Genomic DNA, 27,578 nt, shown 5'->3' on the forward strand with positions numbered 1-27,578 from the left:
TTATGTAGTCAACTTGAACCTTTTCGCTATACGTCATATTAACTTAAAAAAAAAAGATATCATGTTCCCTAATTACTTGACCATTTATAAACTCACCATGCACGTCTCCTAAAGTCAAGATAAAGCCAAGTTGCATGTGAATGCTGTCACTTTTTTTTCTTTGTCATATATTCTCTGGCCGGTGGTCATGTGAAACATGACGCACGCTCATTGGCTGACGCTTTCCTCTCGTTTAACGTCTGTAAAGGTGTGGGTTCGTTTCCTGACCCTCTTCGCGCCGCGCGTGCAGCGAGCATCATCATCATCATCATCTCACAGGCTGTTGCTTCCTCCTGAGGGACCGTAAGCGCTCTTCACAGCCTGCACACTACACCGAATCTGGCTAATACTACACATTAATTTGCGAGCTCGGATGTGTTATATTGTCTCTCACACCATACACGCGGCATTTCGCAAGGAATATACGGAATTACAGGCGCAACAAATGATGCTGTGACAACCATCCGTTCAGATAGATAATAAAGGCTAGCTGTTCAGTCAGTGGACGCTGCATTTCTGCAAACGAAGCAAAGCCTCGGACGATCCTTTCCCAGATGAACAGTTACAGTAGTGTTCACTACTGACAGACAGCAGTCATCTGGAATAATACCCTGCACCCTGGAGGAGAAACAGGTTTAAGGTAACTGAAATGTCCTTCTATAAGCTGACATGCACTTGTGCTGAAATGATTTGATTTTGAATGCAGTCTAATGTAAGGGTTGAAGTGGCAATTCAATTTGTATATGTGTCCGGTTATGAATTTTGGTGCATGCTCTTTGCATGAATTAAACACACACACACACACACACATACACACAGATAGATAGATAGATAGATAGATAGATAGATAGATAGATAGATAGATAGATAGATAGATAGATAGATAGACCGATAGGGTGAACGTGATTTCACCAAGTACCACATGTTGCTGGATCAACATCTTTGTTGATCCTGGATCAACTTTCCAATCAACCAATCAGATTTGAGGGACAAGTTTACAGTTTAGGCTTAGAACCAGGGTGAAGTACTTAAACATCAGTGTTATTCACCTATCATTACCCTCTGATTTTAGGGAAAAGTTATGGGTAGGGTTGGCTTTAGGGGTAGGGATTGGGTAAGGACTACATTTTGGGACAGGAATGTTTATCCAGGATCAACAAAATTTGTTCACAGCCAAAATTTGTTGATCCAGGAACATGTCTTACTTGGCAAAATCACGGTGACCATATATATATATATACACACACACACACACACATATATATATATATATATATATATATATATATATATATATATATATATATATATATATATATTTTACACACATAGTAAGCAAGCATTCAACAGTGAAAGTGGGATCACTATCCAGAACCTTTGAACGCAATACACATAACTGTTGTCCACTTGTTCATGTTGTTGTATGCCTTGTGCAGGGTTAAACTGGAATTATGAAGGTGAGAGAATCCTAAAATCTGGTGATTCTGGCACTCCAGGCAAAATATAACATGGTCACCATCCCCCCAAAAAATAAAAACAAATTTATGTTGAACCACTTTTTTGACAATACTATATTCTAGTAGATTTTGTTTAATTGAAGAATGAAGATCACTGTGTAAAGTATGTATAAATTGAAATACATTTGATATATTTATTAAAAAGACATTTGTATAAAGTGATTACATTGTGCCAGATTTTGAGTTATTTATTTTGTTTGTTTTCTACTGTATATACAGTGGTTAAAATGTGATAGATAGATAGATAGATAGATAGATAGATAGATAGATAGATAGATAGATAGATAGATAGATAGATAGATAGATAGATAGATAGATCGTTTTTCATAGTGTAGATTTAATTTTTGTGACATCTGAGCATAATAGTAGTCAGATGTCTCATGCAAAGCTATAGCTTTTGGCCAAAAAGTAATGTTTTCCAGAGGGGGAAGCATATGTTGTCTGTTTCTAGCAGACACGACACATACACAGATGCTGTTTTAGTGGAGACATTTCTAGGCCAGTGATGCTCTATCTGCCAAGGGGGCCTGGCGTGTTTGGAGCTGCTTTTCAACTGTTTGTTTTGCTGGATTTACATGGCAAGCTCTCCAGCAATGTGCTCTTGGCAGATGTACTGGTTGAGGGAGCCTGTTTGCCTGAGTCAAACACTCTCACTGTGAGTCGACTTGACAAGGAAAAACCCATCAAGGGCTTTTCTGGGAACAATCTTGTCCGTTGCAAGCAATGGGGTTAAAAGCCAAAGAGCGATGAAAACATGATATAATACTACTATACTATGATAAAAAGAGAAATTTGGTGGAATTGTTTGATTATGTAGTGTCATTATTAACTGCTTGCAGGACTGTAAACTACCATAGACATTGAGGGGGACATTATTGTACCCCAATATTAGGATTAGTTAGGAGCAACTTTAAAGGGATACTCCACCCAAAAATGAAAATTCTGTCATCATTTACTCACCCTCAAGTTGTTGCAACCCTGAGTTTCTTTCTTCTGCTGAACACAAAGGAAGATATTTTGAAGAACGATTGGAACTTTGGCACCATTGACTTCCATAGTATTTTTTTTTTTACTATGGAAGTCAATGGTGCCAAACAACTGTTTGGTTCCAATCGTTCTTCAAAATATCTTCCTTTGTGTTATTGTGTAATACGGGTTTGCAACAACTTGAGGGTGAGTAAAGATGACAGAATTTTCATTTTTGGGTGGAGTATCCCTTTAACATTAAAAGTAATAATAATCTGATCTATATGGTATAAATGGACATGATTGCATTTATACTCTCCGACAAAGAAAAGCGAGTGACGATATTCCTCTTTCCTCTGTTCATTTTTGAAATCCATGCAACTGTCCCAGATTTAGACATAAATATATTCTCTTCATACACAGCAGAGATGAGTGCTTTTTGAAGAGAATGGGGTGAAAAATCCTTCCTTCGCTACCTGGCTAAATGGCCTGGTGATGGAAAAATATTGTTACTGGAATGATATTTGAATAATTGAAAAGGGCCGACTTTAAAATTGCAGGCTTGCCATGATTTCAAGTGCAAAGTTAGAGGCTTCCACACCGAAATATTCATGCCATTATTTAGGAGTCAGGAGAAGGGATTCTTTCAAAAATGATCAGAGCTCCTGCCTCTCCATTTCACAGCGCCAGAACTGGCTCTGCATGGCTGCGGAGGAGAGATTCATTTTAATAATGAAGAAGGACGTGCACCTTACTATGTCCCCACAGCGTTGTTATAAGTGACATCATAGATCAGGCCGACAAGCTGTCAAGAGAAGCCTCTCAGCATTGTGATTGCGGTGGTTTCTGTTTGTTTCTGACTAATGTAACACACATCAAAAACAAATTACAATGCGCTTATGAGTGAACAGAGCACACGGCATCTGAGTCATCAGCTCGGTATTGCTTGAGCTATCCAAAGAGAGAAGTTTAATACTTATTGCTGAGTTGGACATGTGCACACTTGACTGCGTTGCCATTTTCACTTTATTTGACTCACGCTGTGTAAACAATGATTTAAAAAGTTAATTTTTCGCCTGAATGAGCTCATTAGCATTGCAGCTTTTGCCGCAGGTTGGTTTGGAGCTTTTGTCAGTGATCCTGTCTGAAATGTGGGAAAATGCATTTCAATTTTATGACTGTGTTTGTTGTATTTATTATTTTACTTGATTTTTTTTATTTGATTTCTTGTCCTGACATAGTTGATTGCTCATATGCCAAGGCAAGTCAAATGTATTTGTGAAGCGCTTTTCACAATACTCAAAAAAGCAGCTTTTATTTTAATAGAAAATCATGATAGTAATGTTTATAATATCTTATATTCATGCTGCATTTAGCAGAGTTGGGTGATAATATAGTTTACATTTTCCAATGATACAAGCAAATCAAGCTTGTCTATTTAAGCAAATATATGTGCATTTATACTTTGAGTGACATTATTGACATGTTGACAGGTAAAATTCAAACTAATATAAAACTATTTTGTTTTAGTTTTTTGCCAATATAATACAATAGTGCCACAATACTGCTAAATCGATATAACTACTTCTTAAAACTATGTTTTGCTATAATGTAGCATGTGGACATGAACATCTAAAAAATGTTATGAGCTTTAAAACATTTAAAAACTTTTTTTTCTCAACGAAATAAAAAAGCGGAATAAAAATAAATGTATGTATAAAAATCATATACATATATATATATATTCACCTTAAGGTTTTTTTTTCTTCAAATCACATTGAGATGATCAATGATTGACACAGTGCAACATTTGTATCTGTCACCTTAAACAATGAGCGCCATGTCCATCAAAATTTCTTGTTTCAATTTTTGATGGTCTCTCTTTGTGCTTTAAATAAACGCCAGTGAATTAAGTGGGGTAGCGGCAATTGCTGAATAAGAACCCAGTCAGCAGCTGCTTTATAGCCTGACATCTGAAGCTGTCTCTTGATTTGTCCTTGGGGCGGGATGTGCTTGCTGGCCGTCCATAAATCAGGCAGCAGAGACCCGCTGGCATACAGAGAGAGAAGCTAAAACTAAAGCTGCATCAGACATTATAGATTTGGAGGTTTTATTTGTATTATAAAAAACTTTAAAATGTTTTTTTTTTTTTTTTTTTTTTTTTTGATGATAGATGTGGAAAACTGAACAAGAACTTGAAGCATAGCTCTATTTCAATCAATCCAAAAGACATTAAAGTTGAATGACCTGGATCTTCAGAGTTTATTATGGTGGAATAAGTCAAATGAAGGTGAGAACAAGGAGCTTAGCAAGCTCTCTCTTATTGGTTTCTCTCCAAACTCGAAATCTCAGCGAATCTCCAAAACTCTCTGATCTGATAAAACTCAAGAGTCAGTCTCTCCTGTGATTCCTTTAAATAGTTCCTTAAATGTCTCTCATTGACTGTGTCAGAGCCCATTGAGTTCAACTGAGAGGTTCTATACATCAGGGAGTATTTAATATATGCATGTTTAGTGCTTCTTACAGCTGTCAGTTACTTGATATTATTAACCGACACTTATCCAAAATGACTTGTGTTGAAGGCATAGTTCACCCTAAATTCTGTCATTTACTCACCTTCATGTCGTTCCAAACCTGTATGACTTTCTTCTGTGGAACAGAAGATATTTTGAAAAATGTCTGATAGATTTTTTTCATCCATACAATGAGAGTCAATGGGTTCCAATAATATAGATTTTTTTCTTCTTCTTTAGATTCATTTCATACAGGTCTGAGATGACAGGGTGAGTAATGATGACAGAATGCTCATTTATTTGACAGATAGAATCAGTTACAACATTGATGTATAAGAATTATTATTATTAATCTATTTCTGAGTCTGATCTGACAAGGAATACAATCCCAAAAAAAAAAAAACTCTACAATGACCTGTGATAAGATTAAATTCAGTTCTACTTTCAGCTCCCAAAGAGAAGCTGAGCATGATCTCTCTAAATCCTTTAAGAAACCAGCCCACTGTAAGAGAATTCTCTACAACGAAAAAGGATTATGAGAAAATGTATGCTGAATGGGATTTGATTTCCGTCTCTCTTTTCTTCTCTTATTAGACCCAGTTGTTAAGTGTATATTATTAAGGTTAGAACTGCAATTAGAGTAAATGAAAGCTTGGACAGTTCCAATAATGGCCCTTTGGGCTGTCCATACACAGTCTCAGCTCTTTGCAAGTTATTTTCTATTAGCGCCATGCTGCTGTGATTTGTTGCAAAGCTGGTGAAATCATAAAGAAGGAAAATGAGAATGTTGAGGGAAATTAGCTGTTTGATAGTCACAGTGTTCAACTTGTCAAACAGGAGTTCGTTCAGTGCTAACCATTTAGATTTAGCTTTTTTTGAACCATATAAGACACTTATTTTGTCCTGTTTAGCTTGCTCAGTGACATGAACTGTTTTGCTGCCACTTTAAATAGTGATATATGAGGTTATTATTTACACTGAGAAAACAATACTGCTGCTGAAAAGACCTCAGTAGTTGCTCACCAGAATACTGAATGTTGTTTTGGATGTTGGTGCCCCACCAGGCTTCTTCTTAACTAAGCTGACCAACAAGACTAGAACTAATCGCATTATATAAACCAGCCTGGACTAGCATGGAAATTCATACTGCAACCTGCCCTGCATTTGAATGGCTACTTCCATACTACAGGCAAAAAATAGTGTGTGAGTCGAGTAGTATGTCCGAATTCATAGTATTCATAAAGCAGTAGTAGACGAAAAAGTACCAAGATGACTTATGCAATGAGGCCACAGGAGAGGATTTATGAATGAAGGTGAAGCCTTATTATTTTTATTATTATTATTATAAATCTTATTGTGTTTATAGTGTTTATTCAAACTAGGTTATGTGTTTATCATTTGCTTTTCTTAAAACAGTAAAAAACAGTAAAAACAGCATGTTTTAACGACAACAGTTAAAATGTTATTTTGCTTACATCTAGTTATATGACAGCCTCTTGTTTGGAGACATTAATGCGACTTCTTTACACTATACTAAATGAAGTTCAATGTTGTTGTCCTGTCATGTTTAATATGATTTGATTTTGCTTTTAACATTACAGACATATTTGTGTCATAAACATGTGGAACCCCCACAGCTATATTGGGCCTGGTGCAGTCAGACCGATAAGAGGTCAGATAGAGCTGCCAGATAAAAAGTCCATAACTGTTCTGGAGCAAAGACAGGAAGGACAGACAGCACACACTACCAGAGCACCAATGTTGGGCAGTAACGTATTACTTAGTAATGCATCAGTGTAATTTGATTTATTTTTTAGTAAAGGAGTAATGTAACGTGTTACAATTGTCAAAATAGTAATAGAGTATTTCCAAGCCCAAGTTACTATACGTTACAGCTGTGTTATATCGCTGTCGACAGAATGTGGTGTTTTATCATCTAGATTGTAAAAAGAGAAATAGCTTTTCAGATGCCTGCCTGTCGAACACGCGAGTCCACAACGTCATCTACCGAGACCTACTTTGACTAGTAAGAGCTTGCGCGTCGGGTAAACCAACGAAAACAAACTCAGCATGGAGAGAGAAAATTACGCATTCCGTAGCTGGAAATACAATCATTATTTTGAGTTTTTTGAGTGAGTTGGGGGGGGGTTGGGCTAGTAATGTAACTAGTAATGTAACTCATTACTTTTGAAATAAAGTAATCAGAACAGTAACTTGATTACTTTTAAAATGAGTAATCAGTAATTTAATTACATTTCCAGAGTAACTTGCACAACACTGCAGAGCACTGAGGGGAAGTGGCATCACCTGGTTCTTTAAAAAGAAGCAGAGGGGAAGCTAAAGAAGTGAGAGTAGTCATATTTTTGAGCCAAGGAGAAAAAGAGAAAGTAGCCAGGAAACTTGAGCAGGTGAGATGAAGTGAGCAGGTGAAGAGAACTCTATAATGTTCTCAAGATCAAAAGGTGCTGTGAAGACGCAATGCAGCATAAAGTATAAAATATGCTATATATGTATATATATATATATATATATATATATATATGAATGTACATACAAATATTTGCATGTCAAGAAAAAAAAGTTGAAAGTGAGAGGAAGTTTCTTATTTTGCTAAGTTTATATATTATATATATATATATATTGATATATATATATTGATATATATATATATAAACTTGGCAAAAAGAGAAACTTCCTCCAACTTTCCACTTTTTTTCTTGACGTGCAAATATTTGTACATAAAGCATTTCAACAACTGAGACATAAACTGAACAAATTTCACAGACATTTGATGAACATAAATGGAATCTATCTATTCATATATTTAAAAATATAGCTGGTAAAAGGCTCTTAAGACCTTATATGTATATGTGTGTGTATATATATACACTCTGTTTCAAGGCAAGGCACGTTTACTTATATAGCACATTTTGTAATTCAAAGTGTTTTACACAGAAATTAATTTAAATAATCACTTACTGGGGTTAAAGCGACCATTTTACAAACCATGAATAGGACCAAACCGTTATTTCTGGGATTTTTCTAAATAAAAGCAAGGGAAAAAGGAATTAAAAGAGATATAAAGATGAGACAGTTATAAAAGGAATTAAAAGAGTAAAATATGATAAACTTCTCATCTGGCAAAACAACAGTGTATCATATTTTTCACAGCTGCTTGTTTTACTGTGAGATTTTCCCATGTTGATTGTACTGCGGCGCGCCTAAGAAATCTATTGGACGTCTCCAATAGATCAGATTTTTCACCTAAAAACGGACAGGAAGAGGAAAGGAATCGATCCAATCCGTTTCAGATGTGGTTCCTGTTCTGCCTTCACAGTGTAAAGATCGCTGACATACGCACTGAATATACTGGTAAATGGAGGGGAAAAGACAATAAAAGGAAAGCAAAAAGAGAATGGGCGAAGGAAAGGGGTGCTGGGGTATTTGGGGAGAAGTGGGTCAGCAGCCTTGGGTACCATGGCAACGGAGATATATACGAGCATCTGTGTATTGATCTGCAGACTCATTGGTGTAATAGAGTGAGCCAGGTGATAAATGAGCATGCTGACAAGGTCTGCACCGGGTCACACTTCCTCTTGCACCACATCTCTGTCTGCTTCTCCTCACATGCCATAATACACATACACCTACATGGGATCATCTCATATTATTATGCATGAATACGTGTTTCATGAATGGACACATTGAAACATACAAACAATTTCTTGCAATGTACACCATGTGCGCCTTGTTAATGTTTGTGGGATGAGGGAAGCCATCATCAGCGTTGACAGGTCTGTTTTCTATTGAGTTTTCATTAACCTCAAGAACACCAAAATATAAACCACCAAACAAAAGGTATGGTAGGAGTATTATCTCAGTGTTCATTGCGCTTAGTGGTGTCTTTTACTTTTAGCTATGAATAATTGACTCCATTTACAAAAAAATCTCTCCAGGGACTTGAGGACCGATTTAAAGCACTGCTCAATTTAATGGTTCTGCTTTTTTTGGCTTCGGTGTACACACTGCAGTGTGGTTTTATCTGTAATTTGGTTATGCAGTATGTATGGTCAGAGACATATTGGGTGTAAGAAGAAAGAGGCAGTCCCACCTAGCTCTCAGCTAAAAGATCAACTGATCACCTAATTGGTAAAATCGTCACAGTGGCTGAATTCAAAAAAGCATACTATTCTTAATTGTGATGGGAAGTTCAGTTAATTTTACTCACTTGGATCTTTGAATCCCGTTTATCAAAATGTAATAACCCTTATTGAAGTAATTTTGTTTATGAAGCTGTAAATTTAGAATTAATTTACAGATTTAATGTAAATGTTACATTTTCAATAGCCAACTCCCTTCGAATGTGTCCACTTACGCAAACGTTGCTTATGCAGTTTCTACTAGACTAGTGAACGAAACATGCAGTACTCAGGAGGTGAACTAATCATATCCCGATTACAGATACTGAGTCTATGTGGCTGTCACATGACTGCTAGTTGGATTGTTTTGTGCATTATAACAGACTTTTCTTAGTGAATGCTTTAAGATAAGTAAAACTAAGTAATTTACTCTATTTATTTGAGTATTTGGGTCTATTTATTTATTTATATTTATTAAAAAAAAATTGGTGAGTAGCTCCTACTTAAGGAAGCTTGTTTCCCCCACAGAATAAAAAAAAATTAAAAGATTTTTTTATCTCATGATTGCGAGATATAAAACCTAATGTCAGAATTGCAAGATATAAACTCTGATGGGGGTGGGTGCAGCTCACAATTCTGACATTTTCTTACAATTTCGAGTTTATAGAATTGCGTGATATAAACTTGCAATTGCGTTTTTTCATACAATTGCGAGTTTATATCTCACAATTCTGACTTTATAATGGAATTCTGAGAAAAACGCAATTGTGAGTTTATACCTCGCAATTCTTACTTTCTAACTTACAATTGCAAGTTTTTATCTCACAATTTCACAACTCGAAATTGCGAGTTTATATCATGCAAATTTAAGAAAAAAAGTCAGAATTGCTAATGTAAACTCATAATTGTGAGAAAAAAGTCAGAATTGTCAAGTCAAGTCAAGTCATCTTCATTTATATAGCGCTTTTAACAATGAATTGTTTCAAATCAGCTTTACAGAGATAAACATATAATTTAAGGTAACAGATTGTTTTGGCGTTATAGCGGTTCTTGAATAATGTTACTTCCAGCTAAAGTTAACTTTGATTGATTCACCTCCGTCGAAATGATCAGACTTTAAACGCGAACCTGTGATTAACGCTGACGGCGTTCACATGCTCATTCAGAATTCTATAGTTATGTGCTTTTTAAAATATGTGCGCAGGTTTGTAATTCATACAACCCAGCCTAAACAAACTACTTTTCTTGCCTATAAATTTTGATACAGAATTTTGTTTTATTTTATCACTTCGGGGTACGCGAGCCGGAATTCACAACGCTTTATCTGTAGAGTGGGAAAGGGATCCTCCATAGGGAGAGGATAGTGGATACTTCAGCACTGCATTGTCATCGGGTCCAGGCGAATCTCCTTCGTCAGATCTGGACACGGCCTGGATCCGGCAGGCTGCGGGAAAACCTCGGGATAAACAAAGACACTAATATTAGCGTAGATGCCATTCTTCTTATGATGTAGCGAGTACATCAAGATTTAAGGGAAGTGTTCCCAGTTCCGGCTGACCTAATCTATGCAGCCTAACATTGAATTTATAGAAGTCTATAATGTATTATGTGTATGCTAGGTCAAAGAGATGTGTTTTTAGTCTAGCTTTGAACTGACAGAGTGTGTCTGCTTCCCGGACAATGGTAGGAAGACTGTTCCAAAGATTTGGTGCTAAATAGGAAAAGGATCTACCGCCAGCAGTCGATTTAGATATTCTAGGTATTATCAACTGGCCGGAATTTTGAGATCGCAATAGACGTGAAGGACTATAATGCGTTAAGAGCTCGCTCAAGTACTGCGGAGCTAAACCATTTAGTGCTTTGTAGGTAATCAACAATATTTTAAAATTTATACGATGTTTAATAGGGAGCCAATGCAGTGTTGACAGAACCGGGCTAATATGGTCATATTTCCTGGTTCTGGTAAGAACTCGAGCTGCGGCGTTTTGAACTAGCTGTAGTTTGTTTATTAAGTGTGCAGAGCAACCACCCAGTAGAGCATTACAATAATCTAGCCTTGAGGTCATGAACGCATGGACTAATTGTTCCGCATTTCCCAATGAGAGCATATGGCGTAATTTAGATATATTTTTAAGATGGAAAAATGCAGTTTTACAGATACTAGACACGTGGCTTTCAAAAGAAAGGTTGGTATCAAATAGCACACCCAGGTTCCTAACCGACGACGAAGACTTGACAGAGCAGCCATTAAGTGTTAGACAGTATTCTGGGTTATTACGTGTGGAAGTTTTTTGTCCAATAATTAGAATCTCTGTCTTTTCAGAATTTAGTAGTAGGAAATTACTAGTCATCCAATTTTTTATATCAGCTATGCATTCCGTTAATTTTGTGAATTGGTAAGTTTCGTTGGGTTTTGAAGAAATATACAGCTGAGTATCATCGGCATAACAGTGAAAGCTAACTCCATGTTTCCTAATGATATCTCCTAATGGTAGCATGTACAGAGTGAACAGCAGCGGTCCTAGTACTGAGCCTTGTGGTACGCCATACTGAACTTGTGATCGATAAGACATCTCTTCATTTACTGCTACAAACTGATAACGGTCAGTTAAGTATGATTTAAACCATGCTAATGCAATTCCACTAATGCCAACATAGTTTTCTAGTCTATTTAAAAGAATGTTGTGGTCAATGGTGTCAAATGCAGCACTAAGATCGAGTAACACTAATAGAGAGATACAACCACAATCGGATGATAAGAGCAAATCATTTGTGACTCTAATGAGAGCGGTCTCAGTGCTATGGTACGGTCTAAATTCGGACTGAAAATCCTCGCAGATATCATTTCTTTCTAGAAAGGAACATAGTTGTGAAGATACTGCTTTTTCTTATATCTTTGACAGAAAAGGCAGATTCGAGATCGGCCTGTAATTGACTAATTCTGTAGGATCAAGTTGTGGTTTTTTAACAAGCGGTTTTATCATAGCCAGCTTAAAGGTTTTTGGTACGTATCCTAGAGACAAAGATGAATTAATGATATTAAGAAGAGGATATATGACCTCTGGAAACATCTCTTTCAGTAGCTTAGTCGGTATAGGATCTAACATACAAGTTGTCGATTTAGATGAATTAACGAGTTTGCAGAATTTTTCCTCTCCTATAGCAACAAATAAATCAAATTTTTCCTCAGGGAGACTACAATGCACTTCCTGATGCGATACTGTGGTAGACGGTTGCATAGTTATAATTTTGTCCCTGATATTATCAATCTTATAAGTGAAGAAGTTCATAAAGTCATCACTGCCGTGTTGCTTTGACACTTCTGAGCTTGAAGCTTTCTTTTTCGTTAGTTTAGCCACTGTTTCAAATAAATACCTAGGATTATGTTTATTTTCTTCTAATAGGTTTAAAAAATAAGCAGATCTAGCAGCTTTTAAAGCCTCTCTGTAAGCAATTGAGCTCTCTTTCCACGAAATCCGAAATACCTCTAGTTTAGTTTTCTTCCAGTTGCGCTCCATTTTTCTGGCTGCTCTCTTTAGGGCCTGAGTGTGCTCGCTGTACCACGGCGTTGGACTATTTTCTTTAATCTTCTTTAAGCGCAACGGAGCAACTGCGTCTAAAGTGCTGGAAAAGAGAGAGTTAAACGTTTCTGTTGCAATATCGAGTTCTTCTAAGCTATCTGGGATGCTGAGATGATGAAACTGATTAGGAAGATTATTGATAAAGCAATCTTTAGTGGCAGAAGTTATAGGTCTAACGTATTTATAACACGGAGTCGGCTTTGCAGCCTTGGCTAAATGTAATTTACATGAGACTAGATAATGATCTGAGATGTCATCGCTCTGCTGCAGAATTTCAACAGCATCAACATCTATTCCATGTGATAATATTAGATCTAGAGTATGATTACGACAATGAGTAGGTCCTGACACGTGTTGTCTAACTCCAATTGAGTTTACAATGTCTTTAAATGCCAATCCCAAAGTATCTTTTTCATTATCTACATGTATATTAAAATCACCAACAATTAGTACTTTATCTGCAGCCAATACTAAATCTGATAGAAAGTCCGCAAATTCTTTGATAAAATCTTTATGGTGCCCTGGTGGCCTGTACACAGTAGCCAGCAGAATTCTCAAATGTGATTTATCGTTTACACTATATATTTTTACATTAAGCACCAATACTTCAAAAGAAGTATATTTAAAGCTACATTTCTTAGTGGTTTTGAAAATATTACTATAAATTACAGCAACACCTCCCCCTTTGCCTTTCAGACGAGGTTCATTTTTATAACTGTAATCTAGTAGGGTTGACTCATTTAAAATAATGTAATCGTTTGGTTTTAGCCAGGTTTCTGTCAAACACAGCATATCAAGATTATAATCTGAAATCATATCATTAACTATAAGAGATTTTGAAGTAAGGGATCGAATATTCAGCAACCCAAGCTTTATCATTTGCTCATCTGTATTATATCTGTTTTTTATTTGTTGAACATCAATTAAATTTTTAACCTGACGTTTTTTGGATTTCCAAATTCGGGGAACAGACACAGTCTCTATATGATGATATCTAGGTGAAAGAGGCTCTATGTGATGGGATTTATCTGACCTTGGTGACGTGAGGCCGCTAGCAGACGGTCGGTTTAGCCAGTCTGTCTGCTTCCTGACCTGAGCCCCAGATTGTCATGTTTTAGCTCTAAGACTATGAGCCAAATTACTAGAGAGAAGAGCAGCACCAGCCCAGGAGGGATGGATACCATCTCTTTTCAACAGATCAGGCTTGCCCCAAAAACTTTTCCAATTGTCTATGAATTTTATATTATTCTGCGGACACCACTTCGACAGCCAACCATTCAGTGAGGCCAATCGGCTAACTATCTCATCACTCCTGCGTACAGGAAGGGGGCCAGAGCAAATTACAGTGCCTGACATCGTACTTGCGAGTTCACACACCTCTTTAATATTAATTTTGGTGATCTCCGACTGGCGGAGTCGAACATCATTAGTGCCGACATGAATAATGATCTTAGAGAATTTACGATTAGCATTAGCCAGCACTTTTAAATTTGCTTTGATGTCAGGCGCTCTGGCTCCCGGCAAACATGTGACTATGGTGGCTGGTGTCTCTATTTTCACGTTCCGTGTGATCGAATCACCAATTACCAGGGCACAATCAACAGAATTCTCAGTGGGTGTTTCACTGAGTGGGGCAAATCGATTTGTTATGGGAATCGGAACGGAAGAGTGGTTCTTTGATCCGCGACTAGAGCGGTGATCTCTCACAGTAACCCATCTGCCCTGCTGCACGGGCTCTACTTCAGCCGGAACCGAATCATGTAGAGTTCACTATGCTAGGCGCATCCAAAACACTATCTAAAGATCTAGCATTCTTACCATCCTCAATTAAAGTTTGGATGCGTGTCTCTAGTTCTGAAATCTTCTCCGTCAGCCTGACTGTCTCCTTGCATTTATCACATATAAATCCTATATTGCCATCGGAGAAGGCTATACTAAACATATGACATGTGACACAGGTGACAATAACAGGACAAGAAGACATTACTCACCGTGTTTGTTGACTGATTTCTTACTTACCTGGGGGGTATTGCACAAAAGCAAGATAAGGGATTAAGCTGGGATTTTCCAGTTATCCTGGCTGAATTTAGCCCTTACTTGGTTGCATGAAGGGAGGCTAAATTAATCTACATTAAGTTACTATGGAGATTTACACTTTGCAGCTAGCCTGCTCCGGAGCAGGCTAACAACCAGGCTAAGATTAATCCTAGTGATTTATCGGCTAGTTCCTCCCTAAATCCTACTAGATATTAATGTGTTTTAGTCACTTCATGGTCCTGCATTAAAATACTAGATATACTGTCATTCATCTAAGTATGCGTACTGTTATTTTAGTTATTATTGAAAACTGCTGTTCATTTCACTGTCAGAGGTTTGATGAATATATATATATTATTCGAGATTTAAAGCGTTTATTGTCATACACCCAGTGAGGAAAGCAGATTTTCCTGAGCAATTATTACTTTGCTGTCCACAATGAATGCCAACACAGTGCAAAATAACTATACTATACAATATGAGAAATAGAATATAGACTATGTATATCTATATATGCAAGTATAGAGTAGAAATGTACTGTTGAATGAGAAAAAATTTTTTTTGCAGTTGATGAGATAAGAAATGGCTCATGAAGTTGCAAATGTGGTTTCAATTAAGTCCGTAACGAGGTCAATATGTAGTATATATAGACTAAAGATTTGTGTGTTTCCTATTCACAATGGCTTGTCCTTTGTTGGATGATGTAGTTGATGAGGAAGTTTTAATACTCAGACGAGCATTCAGGCATGAAAGAGTCTTCCGAGATAGGGCAGACCCATTGGCCTTTTCAGACGAATATCTGACTGAGAGGTACAGATTCTCAGGTGATGGCATCAGATATTTGTGTAGGCTGCTGGGTCCAAACATACAGCACAAGACAGCACGGAGCCATGCTCTCATTGTCCCACAGATGGTCTGCGTAGCACTGCGATTCTTTGCAAGTGGCATGTTTCTGTATTCTGTCGGTGATGCAGAAAACCTCAATAAAGCCACTATTTGCCGCACAATAAGAAATGTAAGTCTGGCATTGAAATCTCTTGTGCACATATTTATCACCTTCCCTGGTCACAGAAGATTCATCCACATCAAGGAGGAGTTCTACAAGATTGCAGGTTACACGAATAATAACAGATTACTACAAAATGTTACATTAGCATAGTCACAGTATGACACTCATTATTTTGTGTTACAGCTTTGCCTAATGTAATTGGTACAGTGGATTGCACCCATATTCGTATCCAACGCCCCTCAGGGGCACATGAGGGAGATTATGTTAATAGGAAATCCTTCCACAGTGTCAATGTTCAGGTAAGAATGAGTTATGGTTACTGTCAGCTACATAATTATTCTGTGCATTAAATGACCTTAATAGGCTATATATTTTTACAGATGATCTGTGATGCTGACTGCCTTATCACAAATTTAGAGGCAAAGTGGCCTGGCTCAGTCCATGACTCCAGAATCTTTCGGGCAAGTAGAATTTACCAGAGACTCTCTCTAGGTAAGCCACCCCATTTTTTTAAGCACCTTGAACATCAAGGGTACAGTACTTATGTTTTGTATTCGCAGGTGAGTTCTCTGGTGTGCTGCTGGGGGACAAAGGCTATGCCTGTGAGACATTTCTGATGACTCCCCTTACAGACCCCCAAACCCCAGCACAGCAAGCTTACAACCATGCCCATGCCAAAACCAGGGCTCGAATTGAAATGACCTTCGGCCTCCTGAAATCACGATTTCAGTGCCTGCACCACCTGAGGGTCTCCCCAGACAGAGCATGTGATGTGACTGTTGCCTGCACAGTGCTGCACAATATTGCCAGCCTAAGAAAAGAAAGGGCTCCCAGAGTTGCTTTGGATGTTAATTGGGACAATGCTGCCATATTCCCAGATAACAGAAATGGAAGACTTGTTAGAGAACAATACATTGCAAATTATTTCAGTTAATTTAGTTTTGATTTAGCCCATCCCTTAATAAAGGATAATGCAGGCTATATAACTTTTTCATGTGTACATGCATTTTATTTGGAATCAGCAGCACACACTGTGGTTATCTTCCCAAATTCTAGTTCCACGTCACTGGATCAATAAATATAAAGTGTATACTTGACATTCATAAAAAAAAGTTACAAGACCACAATGGTTTTGGAATATTTTTCTTTTATTATTTTGCTGTTATCACTTGTCAGCTTGGAGCTTTGGAGAGAAAAAAAATATAATGATTAATACATTGTGTTACAGTCATGGTTACAGTATGAACTGAAGTCACTTACTTCTCTTTCTAGTTTCTGGATTTCCAGTTCTAGTTTCCTCGGTGTCTTGTGTTTAATTTGCATCTCAAGGTCCATGTCCTGCAGCTTTCTTTTGTTCACATCAATCTTGACTTCTGTCAGCTCGATCTGTCTCTTTAGATGGGTTGTGTAGAGATATCTGACAGTTTGTGAATTCTGTGAAGACCTTTTAGTTAGCATAGCAGAATTTTGGCATAATGTAAATTTACTTTAGGCAATACGCACTGTTACCAGGCTGCTTATCAGGTTGCCCAATGTCAGGATCCTGTAACAAATAATATTTTCTATTAGTACCACTTCCCTGACTTCTTATCTATTATGAACTTATAAAAAAATGTGTCTATTTTCACAAAATACCTCGAGCCTTCTGGAGTCCAGCGACACGGTCTCATCATCGGCAGAAGTGCACTCCACTGCTGTAGATGTGGCTTCCCTCTGCCATTTCAATACTTGTATTGATATTTTTTGACAGGACATGCAAAGCCTATGATTTAATAAAGAGTACTCACCGGCAAATCATAGTCTGTTGGCTCCAAAAGTGTAAGGGTGCTACCAGCCACTATAAGGCAAAGTCACACAGTTTACAAAACAAAATATATATGGATTTCAATATTTTCCATGTGCAGTTGTATGGCAATAATGTACTTTGTATGAAGAGGCCAGTATCCCTTGCTGGGCCAGAGTCAGTGGATGTCCCTCCCTGGATCCCTTCAATCACTGGCTTCCCTTTATTTAGGTCCAGGGCCAGCTCCTCTGCTGGGGTGAAGTCTTGGGTTGGAGGGCCACCCCCCGTACCAGATATATGACTTTTTTTTTTTATTGCTAAAATCAGCACAGACAATAAAATGTCAGCAAACATGTCACCTATGTTCTCCGCAAACAAGTCACTTACCAGCCTGCAAAATATTCTTGTATTTAATCTTGACTTGCTGCCAAGTCCTTTTTTGGCCAGACATGTTTGTTCTTTAAGAGGAATAGATACAAATGATAAAATAGATTAGATGGATAAAAATAGAGCAAAATATCTGATTATAGATTACATCAAATCAATTAAAAACAAAACCTACATACAAATAGATAAGAGTAAAAAGATTAAAGAGATAATAGACATAAAATAAACTAAATAGATACACATAGTGGGTAAGTGTTTGCAATTATTCTTCATGTTAAATGCATGTTCACTGGTCACATTTAAGGCAAAGTATACAATTATTTTTGAAAATGACAAGTAACTCCTTGAATTGTAATTATGAGGGTTTCAGTGGAGCACTGGTTATTTGGACTACTTACGCATTCAATCGGTCCGCTATTGTTTGCCATGCATTCTCTCTTTGTTTTATTACAGCAGCTGTATTGCCTTTTTTACATATTATATGTTTCACTTCTTCATACGTTTCCATAAGAAGCTGTTGCTCATTAGGCGAAAAGTATGCCGCACGCGTTTTGTCCATTTTCGGATCGGTGATTCTGTGATCGATTTCGTGATCTTTTAAAGAATGCCGTGAACGTGCATTTATCCAAACTATATACACCTGGCTTGACATATCCGCGCGTTCTCATCCTGGCTCAGCAAACGTGCAACGGATTAAGCCAGGATGCACTGATTAAACTAGGTCAAGCCGGGACTGGTCTTTTATCCTGGCTTTCTTAATTCTACTTTTGTGCAATACCCCTCTGGACTTTATGAACTCAAAAGGCGCGGGCGCGCGAGAGAAAATAAATATATAAATGAGCGCACGGGTGGCGCGTTAGCAGGCTAACGTTAGCGAGTTACTAGCGTGCTGTGTTAACAATAACGGAAGCTAGAGGTGTAAGGTTAATCTGAGATGTTGGGTAAGCTGTATTTAGTAGTATAAACAACTAGATAGTAAATGATGGCTCAAAACAAAGAAATACGAGGCTCAGGCGGAGCTTACAGCCTCGAAGCAAACAAACACACAGCAGACAGGAGCAATCGATCAGCGATCAGACCAGAATCAGCGATTGTCAGATTAAAAAGTCGCATACTCTTTATTTTTTATTCAGTGGTGAACACAAGCTTCAATATCTACTTGCTCTGCTTTTTCTTCTTCTTTTTTTCCATTATTGGCTGACTATTGATGCATGCAGTATGTAAGCTTAGCAAACATTTAAAAAAAAAAAAAAAAAACATTTTTAAGCCTTTCTCTATTCTAGTAGATACTAGAAATTAGCTGCATTGCCAAGATGGTCACCAAGTGAACGGATTTTGGTATGGTATTGTGTGCAGAAATGGCATTACTTTGAAGTCAATTTTCACAGTTCAGTATCACCACCACAAATTAGCACAAGAAAATACTTGGATAAACACAAGCGCTCTCCAGTCCCCACCTATCCTTGTTATTCAAAGTGTTCTCGGTGTACTTACAGCGACCTTGTCTAGCCCATCAGGCTATGTGATTGTCCAAACATGTCCTATCAGTGGCCCGTTGCTGTCACTGTTACACTGATGGGGAACCCACAAGAACCCAGATCAGTACTTTCCTCCAGTTTAACCGCTGGCAAGGAGCGCAGGGGGACAGGAACACGCTGCTTGGACACATTCCAGGGAGAATATGGCACATTGCTTTTAACAGCATTAGCATTCCACCATTCCTGTATATAATTTAGTGCTTTTACTCTGAGAAAAAAAAAATGGACTGGAAGAGTATGTGTGATGGGTTTGAGAACGTCCTATCATTGAGTCTGGGTTCTGTAGTTAAAGGGTTAGTTCACCCAAGAATTTAAATTATCCCGTAATTTATTCAACCTCAAGCCATCCTAGGTGTATATGACTTTCTTCTTTCAGGCGAACGCATTTTTCAGCCGAACATTTCTCTTTTTTATACTTCTAATTCCTAACTGGTGTTTTGTTTTGCTCTTTCCTCTCGTCAATTTATAAAGTTATAATTATGAATATTTTCTTACAAAAACGCATCGCTTCACTTCAGAAGGACTTTATTAACCCCCTGGAGCCATATGGATTAGCCTACTTTTATGATGGATGGATGTGCTTTTTTGGGCTTCAAAATCTATGGTACCATTCACTCCCATTATAAAGCTTGGAAGAGCCAGGATATTTTTTAATATAACTCCAATTGTGTTTGGCTGAAAGAAGAAAGTCATATACACCACCTACAGTATAATGGCTTGAGGGTAAGTAAATTATGAGATCATTTTCATTTTTAGGTGAACTAACCCTTTAAGGTGAGGTGACATTGATTATTTTACTAGTTCAATTTTGGTTCATTCAGTTATATTTTAACAGTGCCTTAAAAAGTGCCCTGTAGTAATGTCGCCTCTCAGTTTATCTTAGGTTGTTGCATTTGTTCTGTTGAACAAGTGTCTGCATATTTCACTTACAGTGTTTTTGTAGATATAAACATAATTCTTAACACATTATTCTTTGTTAAATATATATTTTTTTATTTTCTCTTAATTATTACATTACTATCTAAATAATATGCAGGCAAAAAAGATCATTTGTGAACCTTTGATGCCACAAATACTGTGCTGTGGTGATGTTCTATGTTATACTGCCTCCTTTTGGATGGAATGGTTATTGTGGCTGTTATCCTATTGCTGAAATCTCTTTTTACATATCACACGTTCCACTTCTTTTGTGATATCCAGAAACTCTACTGGTGAGCGTCTGCAACCAATGAGCAGTGCGTCAGGAGAAGCAGCAATACAAACTCTCTGTGGCCTGCCGTCCCCTCTGCTCTCTTCTAATGTAAGTGATGCTGAGTTTAATCCCTTCCACAGGCTTTAACACATAAATCAGGGGCCCTTTGAATGTTATTTAGGTCAAATTATTTCAAAAGTTCAACTTTGTTTTGGTGTTGTGAACGGACTAACAACGCAGTTTCAGTCTGTTTTTACATATGGAAATGAAGTTTCAGTAAGACAATTGACTCTCTCTCAGGGTTTGATGGAGATCTGGTCGGATGACAGCTGGAACTGTTGTCATAACCGGAGGAATTCTCGCAACAGTGATACTCCTGTGTATCATTGCAGTGCTTTGTTACTGTAGACTCCAGGTGAGCATTGCATTTACATTTCATTTACATTTTACTGCAGAGTGCTGTAAGGGATAAGGGACCATTCACACACATCGCGTTTTTTGTGTTTAAAACACAAGACGCAAGACAGTGTAATGGGGAAAAACGGATTTTTTTGCGTTTTTGTTTTTAATTGAACTTCTTTTGGAATGTAATGAGCGGGAAGAAACCCGAGTGCAACGCTCAAAAACAACGGATAAGTACAGAGGCCCACAAATGACAAAAATAGAAATAGTGGCTACAAATTTAGTATTGGTTGCCATGTCATTTCTTTTCCGCATTTTAGGTAAATCATGGCCACGCTGTGCTAATCCGTTTTTCGCAATATGCCAATTCGTTCAGTAGTTTTAGTTCAATTGATTTGAGACCACTAAAAAATGAGGGAAATAATTAATTCAACATAGCCACAATTTAACTAAAATGAGGAAATTAATGAATAAGTTGTGGAAACGTTTGCAAAAAATGGCTGCATTCAAAATCTCATACTTCCCTACTATATAGTTGGTGACAAACAGTAGCATACGTGACAAAACAAGTATGTCCTAATTCACAGTACTCATAAAAGAGTAGGCAAAATTACCCGGATGACCTACTACTTCCAGCGAGATTCTGAAGTGTGCATACGATGGACACTTTAGTATCCCATGAGGCCACGGGAGAGGATTTATGAACTGATGCTGATCCGAATTACATTCATACTACACACATTCAAACTATTTAGAACATACTTTTTTTAGCGGTCGTGAAGTAATTACTTATTCAAAATAAGTACCTACTCAAGAGAGTGTGCGATTTCGGACGCAACCCAAATGTTTGCAAATTTCACTATTGAGGTGTGACTGTAATTTAGAGTCTCAAGTAGTGCTGACCACAGACCTTATTTTAATCATAATCAAAAAGAATTTTTAATTGTCTGAATTTTGTTTTAGCCTTCCTGTTGACCTAAATGACATCAAGACTGAACAGCACTATTATGTAAATAACTAAAAACCCTTCCAGAACTTTTCTGTGTTTTGTGCTCAAGTACACTCAGCGTGTTACTCAACAATTTGAGGAAGATCTGTGTTGAAGCACCAATTCCTGATCTTGTTTCCCCTGTATATCTAACTGTCCCTCCATCCCAGTATTACTGCTGTAAGAGGAATGAGTCAGAAGGGGAGGCGGGCTCGGTCGGAGATCTTCAGCCACAGTTCGCCTGCAACGCATGCAGCGCTCCGGGAGTGGACGGGGCGGCCGTCACACCTCTCTCGCTGCCCTACGACCCCGCTCCGCAGCAGAGCTACTGCCCCACTTGCTCGCCCTACTACCTCCGTGGCTCGGATGAGATGCGTAATGGCGGCGAACGCCTGTCCTACATGCCCGCTCACTACGAGAACCATGGCGCCACTGCCCTTGGTCTGGCCGCCATGTACGGCCCCGTGCTGAGCCACCGCAGTACACCAGACTTTTACACCAACACACGAGCCATCAGCACTGACGTCTGACCCTCACAGACCCGGAGATGGACCCAGGGACAGAGCTGCCTCTGTGAACCAGAGCATCTGGGGGCCGTGCCATCTCCTTGCGCAAAGAGTCAAAAGACCTACAGGATGCCATGTTATTCTTCCACGCAGGTCTAAGGCCATCTTCAGTCTTCCATTGTCTTTTGTTTTACCCGTTTTACCTCTTCTTCTTGCACACCCCTCTCTCTCTCTCTCTCTCTCTGCTGTGAGGGCTGTGTGTTATATGACGTGAAGTGTTTGTGGGGGTTTGGGCCTTTTTAATGTCAAAGGTTAAATGCAAATAGGATATTTTATATGTCTGGAAAAGTCAGATATATAAGCATATTTTAAATTTAGAAAAAAGAAATGGAGCATCCCAAGGAAGCTTTATAGGCTCATCTTAAATATTTCATTGTTTATGGTGACATAAAAGGCAAACATTCCACACAAGTTTTTAATAGCTTTTAAAAGAAAGTACTTTTGTTGGAAAAAGCATGACATTCAGCTTTATCTAAATAGCCCCTGATATGCTGAATCTTTTTATTTTAAACACTTATTTTAGGATGAGAAATTAACCAAAATGTAATTGTCTTAATCTATGAAGATCTGTTGGGAAAATGTAAAATGAATTACTGATGATGAATATATTGGTTAATTCGTATTTAAATATGTCACATCAACTAACATTCACAGTGGCACAGAGTGAAATGTGTGTTGGCAGTTTTTGAAAATCAAATAAGATTGAGGTTGGAGTCATATGTTGTTCATTCTCACTTATTTATTTGTCCATATCCACTACTTTTAAAATTAAGAGCTTTTTAAAGGAACATTTCAGTGCAGTTGCTGATATCTCCAATGTCATATAATTTTCAGATTTATACACAACATTTTCAAAAATCTTCTTAAGGCAAAGTCACTGAGAAAATGACTGGAAAATATATATAAAAAAAACATTTCATTGTTCTTATCGAAATGATACTTATATGAACAATAGTTTCCTTGTCTTTGCAAAAGTGTGTATGTAAATTATTATATTTTCTCACATACTTTTTTTCAGTACCCATTGGTTTATGAATTGTGCATTCTGATGTCGATATTTACTGTCACTCTTTGTTAGTAACTGGATCACATTACAAATCACAAGAAGGCACTTCTAATTTACATGTCAATACTTTTTTTGGGAAAAAAAGTTTTTTTGGGGGGTCTGGAAGTACATCAGTCTATGGTTTAAAATACTGAAGAAAAAAGTTGCTGATTGTGCACATATTTCACAGAATGCTTTTGAATATAAATGCCTGTAGACTTTTATAAAATTGGTCAATTGTGATCAGAGTAATAAAAGCCATTTCACATCTATAAAATACATGTACATAAAGATCAAAATATTTCAATGATTGAAAAGTTTCCTGTCAAGTCTCTCTATATATTTGTATCTTCGAACTAACTGCCAATGCTTCTGCTTGCTTTAATTGTGTTTTTATACCATATTCCTATTTATGTTGCTATATTCTATGAAACTATGAAAAAGACTGGTTATCAAACGTTTTACTTCCAAAAAAGCTAATTGAACATTTCCACTTTTTGGTCCATTTCATTGAACACATATTGACCTTTTGTGACAACATGCCCCAGCAGCAGGTCATGTGGTGTTTTTACAATGGAAACGGCTTCGCAGCTAAATTTAAACAGTAAAATAAATACGAAACACAATAAACAATTCTAAAATGGTAAATGGACTGCATTTATATAGCGCTTTCACAGACCACCAAAGCACTTTACAATTTGCCTCACATTCACCCATTCACACACTCATTCATACACCGACGGGCGACGGCAGCCATGCAAGGTGCCATCCAGCTCGTCGGGAGCAGCTGGGGTTAGGTGTCTTGCTCATGGACACCTCGACACTTGGTCAGGTGGAACCGAGGATTGAACCACCAACCTTCCGGTTTGTAGACAACCAACATGAACCACTGAGCCACTGCCGCCCTCCAAAAGTTAAAACACACTTTAGCCTTTCAATTAAAACAATTTAATTTTAGTTTAAAGGATAGAATTAATACAAATTTAAAGGGATACTCCACTTTTTTTGGAAATAGGCTTATTTTACAACTCCCCCAGAGTTAAACTGTTGAGTTTTACCGTTTTTGAATCCATTCAGCCGATCTCTGGTTCTGGCGGTACCACTTTTTAGCATAGCTTAGCATAAATCATCGAAGTGGACAAGACCATTAGCATTTCTAAAAAAAAAAATGACCAAAGAGTTTCGATATTTTTCCTATTTAAAACTTGACTCTTCTGTAGTTACATCGTGCACTAAGACCGACGGAAAATGTAAAGTTGCGATTTTCTCAGCCTAGATATATACCATGAGAGCAGCAGGCGTAATGATATGACGCAGCGCCTGAAAATCATAGACAGCTGAAAATAGCTGGAAAATAGGCTACCTTCCGTCAACACAACGGAACTATTTTCAGGCGCTGCGTCATATCATTACGCCTGCTGCTCTCATGGTACGGCAGTAAAGTTTCTTGATTATTACGCAGGAATGAGAGTATAGTTCCTAGCCACATCAGCCTAGAAAATCGCAACTTTACATTTTCCGTCGGTCTTAGTGCACGATGTAACTACAGAAGAGTCAAGTTTTAAATAAGAAAAATTTCTAAACTCTGTGGTCATTTTCTTTTTAGAAATGCTAATGGTCTTGTCCACTTCAATGATGTATGCTAAGCTATGCTAAAAGTGGTACCGCCAGAACCGGAGATCGGCTGAATGGATTCAAAAACGTACTCGGTTACTAACGTAACCTCGGTTCTCTCTAGAGAGGGAACGAGTACTGCGTAACAGCTTACGCTAGGGGGAAAAACTCTTTTCCGCGAGATATTGAAGCCAAAAATTATCCTTAATTTTTTATTAATGTAAAACGCTTTGCAGCAGCAAGCAGACATAGGCGAAACAGCTCGCGCGCCTATTGGTTGCTCTGCAGCAAATGCAGCAGCCTATCGAGAGAGACTCTGCGTGACGTAATGACCAATGGGGGCAATTCGCGCCCATATCGTCACGTCCCGCCAGAAGGGGCGTGGTCTCACCCTATAAATATGCTCGTTAGGCTGATACAAGCTGGTTTTTATCACTGAAGCGAACCAGAGCGTATACCAAGCACGGCAAGATACGCAGTACTCGTTCCCTCTCTAGAGAGAACCGAGGTTACGTTAGTAACCGAGTACGTTTTCTTACGAGAGTATCTCTCGTACTGCGTAATAGCTTACGCTAGGGGAACACAATGCAACACGCCGTGCGTACAGGGATCCAACACCAAAGTCCCGGGGGCCGAAGCCCAGGGCTCATGTAGTGCATAATCACCATAAACTCACATAGGGTGGAGGAAGAGAGGCTGGAAGCGTCATTCCCTATAAAAAAGCACCCAGCGGGGCTATTATATGACAATAAAACGCGCAGCCAGGGTGAAAGCTTTCAGCCTGATCTGGGTGGCCATACGTGTGTCAACACTCATGGGGCTGCAGTAAACTCAGCATCTGGGCCGCACAGCGGGGCAGATAGTACTGAATTTTAGACCGCCAAAAGCTTAGCTTGTAAGGCGGGTACCTCCAGGTTATAGTATTTTATAAATGTAGACGGCGAGGCCCAGCCCGCGGCCGTACAGATATCTTGCAGGGAAACCCCGCTCGACCATGCCCACGAAGAGGCCACGCCTCTCGTGGAGTGCGCCCTGACACCCAAGGGGCACTGTAGGCCCTTCGCAGAGTAAGCGAGCGCAATGGCATCCACTATCCATCTGGATAGGCTCTGTTTTGAGGCGGCGAGTCCCTTGGAACGCCCGCCAAACAAAACAAAAAGCTGCTCCGTCTGTCTGAAAACAGACGAGCGTGACACATAAGCTCTCAATGCCCTGACGGGGCAAAGGAGACTCGCATCCTCCTCCTCACTGAGAACCGGAAGGGCGGACAGGGAAATTACCTGGGCCCTGAACGGTGTATTGAGGGATTTCGGGACATACCCGTGCTTTGGTTTGAGAATGACCTTCGAGTCATTAGGCCCAAACTCCATACACGACGCGCTTACTGAAAGCGCCTGTAAGTCCCCTATGCGCTTCACTGAAGCGAGAGCCATGAGAAACACTGTTTTGAACGACAGGTGTTTCATGTCCACCAGCTGGATTGGCTCGAACCAGGACCGTGGAAAGGTCCCACGTCGGGACTGAAGGGGGCCTGGGAGGGTTCAGCCTCCGAGCTCCCCTAAGGAAACGCACGACTAAGTCGTTTTTCCCCAGCGACTGGCCAGACACCGGTTTTGCAAACTTTGCTATGGCCGCCACATATACTTTGAGCGTGGATGGGGTCCTGCCCTTATCCAGTAGCTCTTGAAGGAAGGAAAGCACTTCCGAAACCCCGCATTCTACAGGTGAAAAGCTCTGGGCTTGACACCATGCAGAGAAAACAGACCACTTCGAGGAGTAGAGCCGCCTGGTAGACGGAGCTCTAGCCTGCGCGATCGTGTTTAACACTCCTTCTGGGAGGCTAGCGGGTACCCGTTGATGGGCCATGCGTGCAGGGACCACAACCCCGGGCGAGGGTGCCAAATCGAGCCCTCCGCCTGAGAGAGGAGGTCTCTCCTCAATGGTACAGGCCATGGGGCAGTGCTGGTCAGCTGCATCAGGGCAGGGAACCACGTCTGGTTTGTCCAGAGCGGAGCTACGAGCAGCACTGGGCATCCGTTCTCCCTGATTCGTTCCAACACCTGAGGCAGGAGCGAGACAGGAGGAAAAGCATATAGGGGGCAGCGGGGCCAAACATGAGCCAGCGCGTCCTTGCTTTTCGAGAAAAACTCCGGGCAATGAGCGTTTTCGTGGGACGCGAATAGGTCCACCTGTGCTCTGCCGAACGTTTTCCACAGCAGCGGGACCGTCTGCGGGTGCAGCGACCATTCCCCTGCTGGAACC

The 27,578-nt window shown here is 39.0% G+C and overlaps 2 protein-coding genes across 3 annotated transcripts; both read left to right on the forward strand.

Annotated features, from left to right (window-relative positions):
• Positions 1–209: 209 nt before the first annotated feature.
• Positions 210–23,039, forward strand: fam163aa (family with sequence similarity 163 member Aa). 2 transcript variants are annotated; one of them, XM_056236391.1, is made up of 4 exons: positions 212–679; positions 20,710–20,809; positions 21,002–21,116; positions 22,262–23,039. In XM_056236391.1, the coding sequence occupies exons 3-4, from the start codon at positions 21,024–21,026 to the stop codon at positions 22,619–22,621; spliced, it is 453 nt and encodes a 150-aa protein (XP_056092366.1). In that variant the 5' UTR covers positions 212–679; positions 20,710–20,809; positions 21,002–21,023; the 3' UTR covers positions 22,622–23,039. The 2 variants fall into 2 exon arrangements, with proteins under 2 accessions (XP_056092367.1, XP_056092366.1); XM_056236392.1 differs by lacking the exon at positions 20,710–20,809 and having other exon boundaries at positions 210–679.
• LOC130071593 (putative nuclease HARBI1) lies at positions 15,472–16,735 on the forward strand. The gene is made up of 5 exons (XM_056236441.1): positions 15,472–15,616; positions 15,767–15,904; positions 15,985–16,100; positions 16,182–16,293; positions 16,362–16,735. Exons 1-5 carry the CDS (start codon positions 15,472–15,474, stop codon positions 16,733–16,735), a joined length of 885 nt encoding a protein of 294 aa, XP_056092416.1.
• Positions 23,040–27,578: the final 4,539 nt, after the last annotated feature.

This window comes from Rhinichthys klamathensis, unplaced genomic scaffold (assembly GCF_029890125.1).
Source record: "Rhinichthys klamathensis goyatoka isolate OS25496 unplaced genomic scaffold, OSU_Roscu_1.1 h1tg000446l_1, whole genome shotgun sequence".
Taxonomy (NCBI): domain Eukaryota; kingdom Metazoa; phylum Chordata; class Actinopteri; order Cypriniformes; family Leuciscidae; genus Rhinichthys; species Rhinichthys klamathensis.

Excerpts from the sequence above, each read along its gene's own strand:
- fam163aa (XM_056236392.1), top strand. The coding sequence starts at position 21,024 with ATGACAGCTGGAACTGTTGTCATAACCGGAGGAATTCTCGCAACAGTG. Across the intron at positions 21,117-22,261 it reads TTTGTTACTGTAGACTCCAG|TATTACTGCTGTAAGAGGAA; the intron begins GTGAGCATTGCA and ends CCTCCATCCCAG.
- LOC130071593 (XM_056236441.1), top strand. The coding sequence starts at position 15,472 with ATGGCTTGTCCTTTGTTGGATGATGTAGTTGATGAGGAAGTTTTAATA. Across the intron at positions 15,617-15,766 it reads TGAGAGGTACAGATTCTCAG|AAAACCTCAATAAAGCCACT; the intron begins GTGATGGCATCA and ends TCGGTGATGCAG. Across the intron at positions 15,905-15,984 it reads GGAGTTCTACAAGATTGCAG|CTTTGCCTAATGTAATTGGT; the intron begins GTTACACGAATA and ends TTTGTGTTACAG.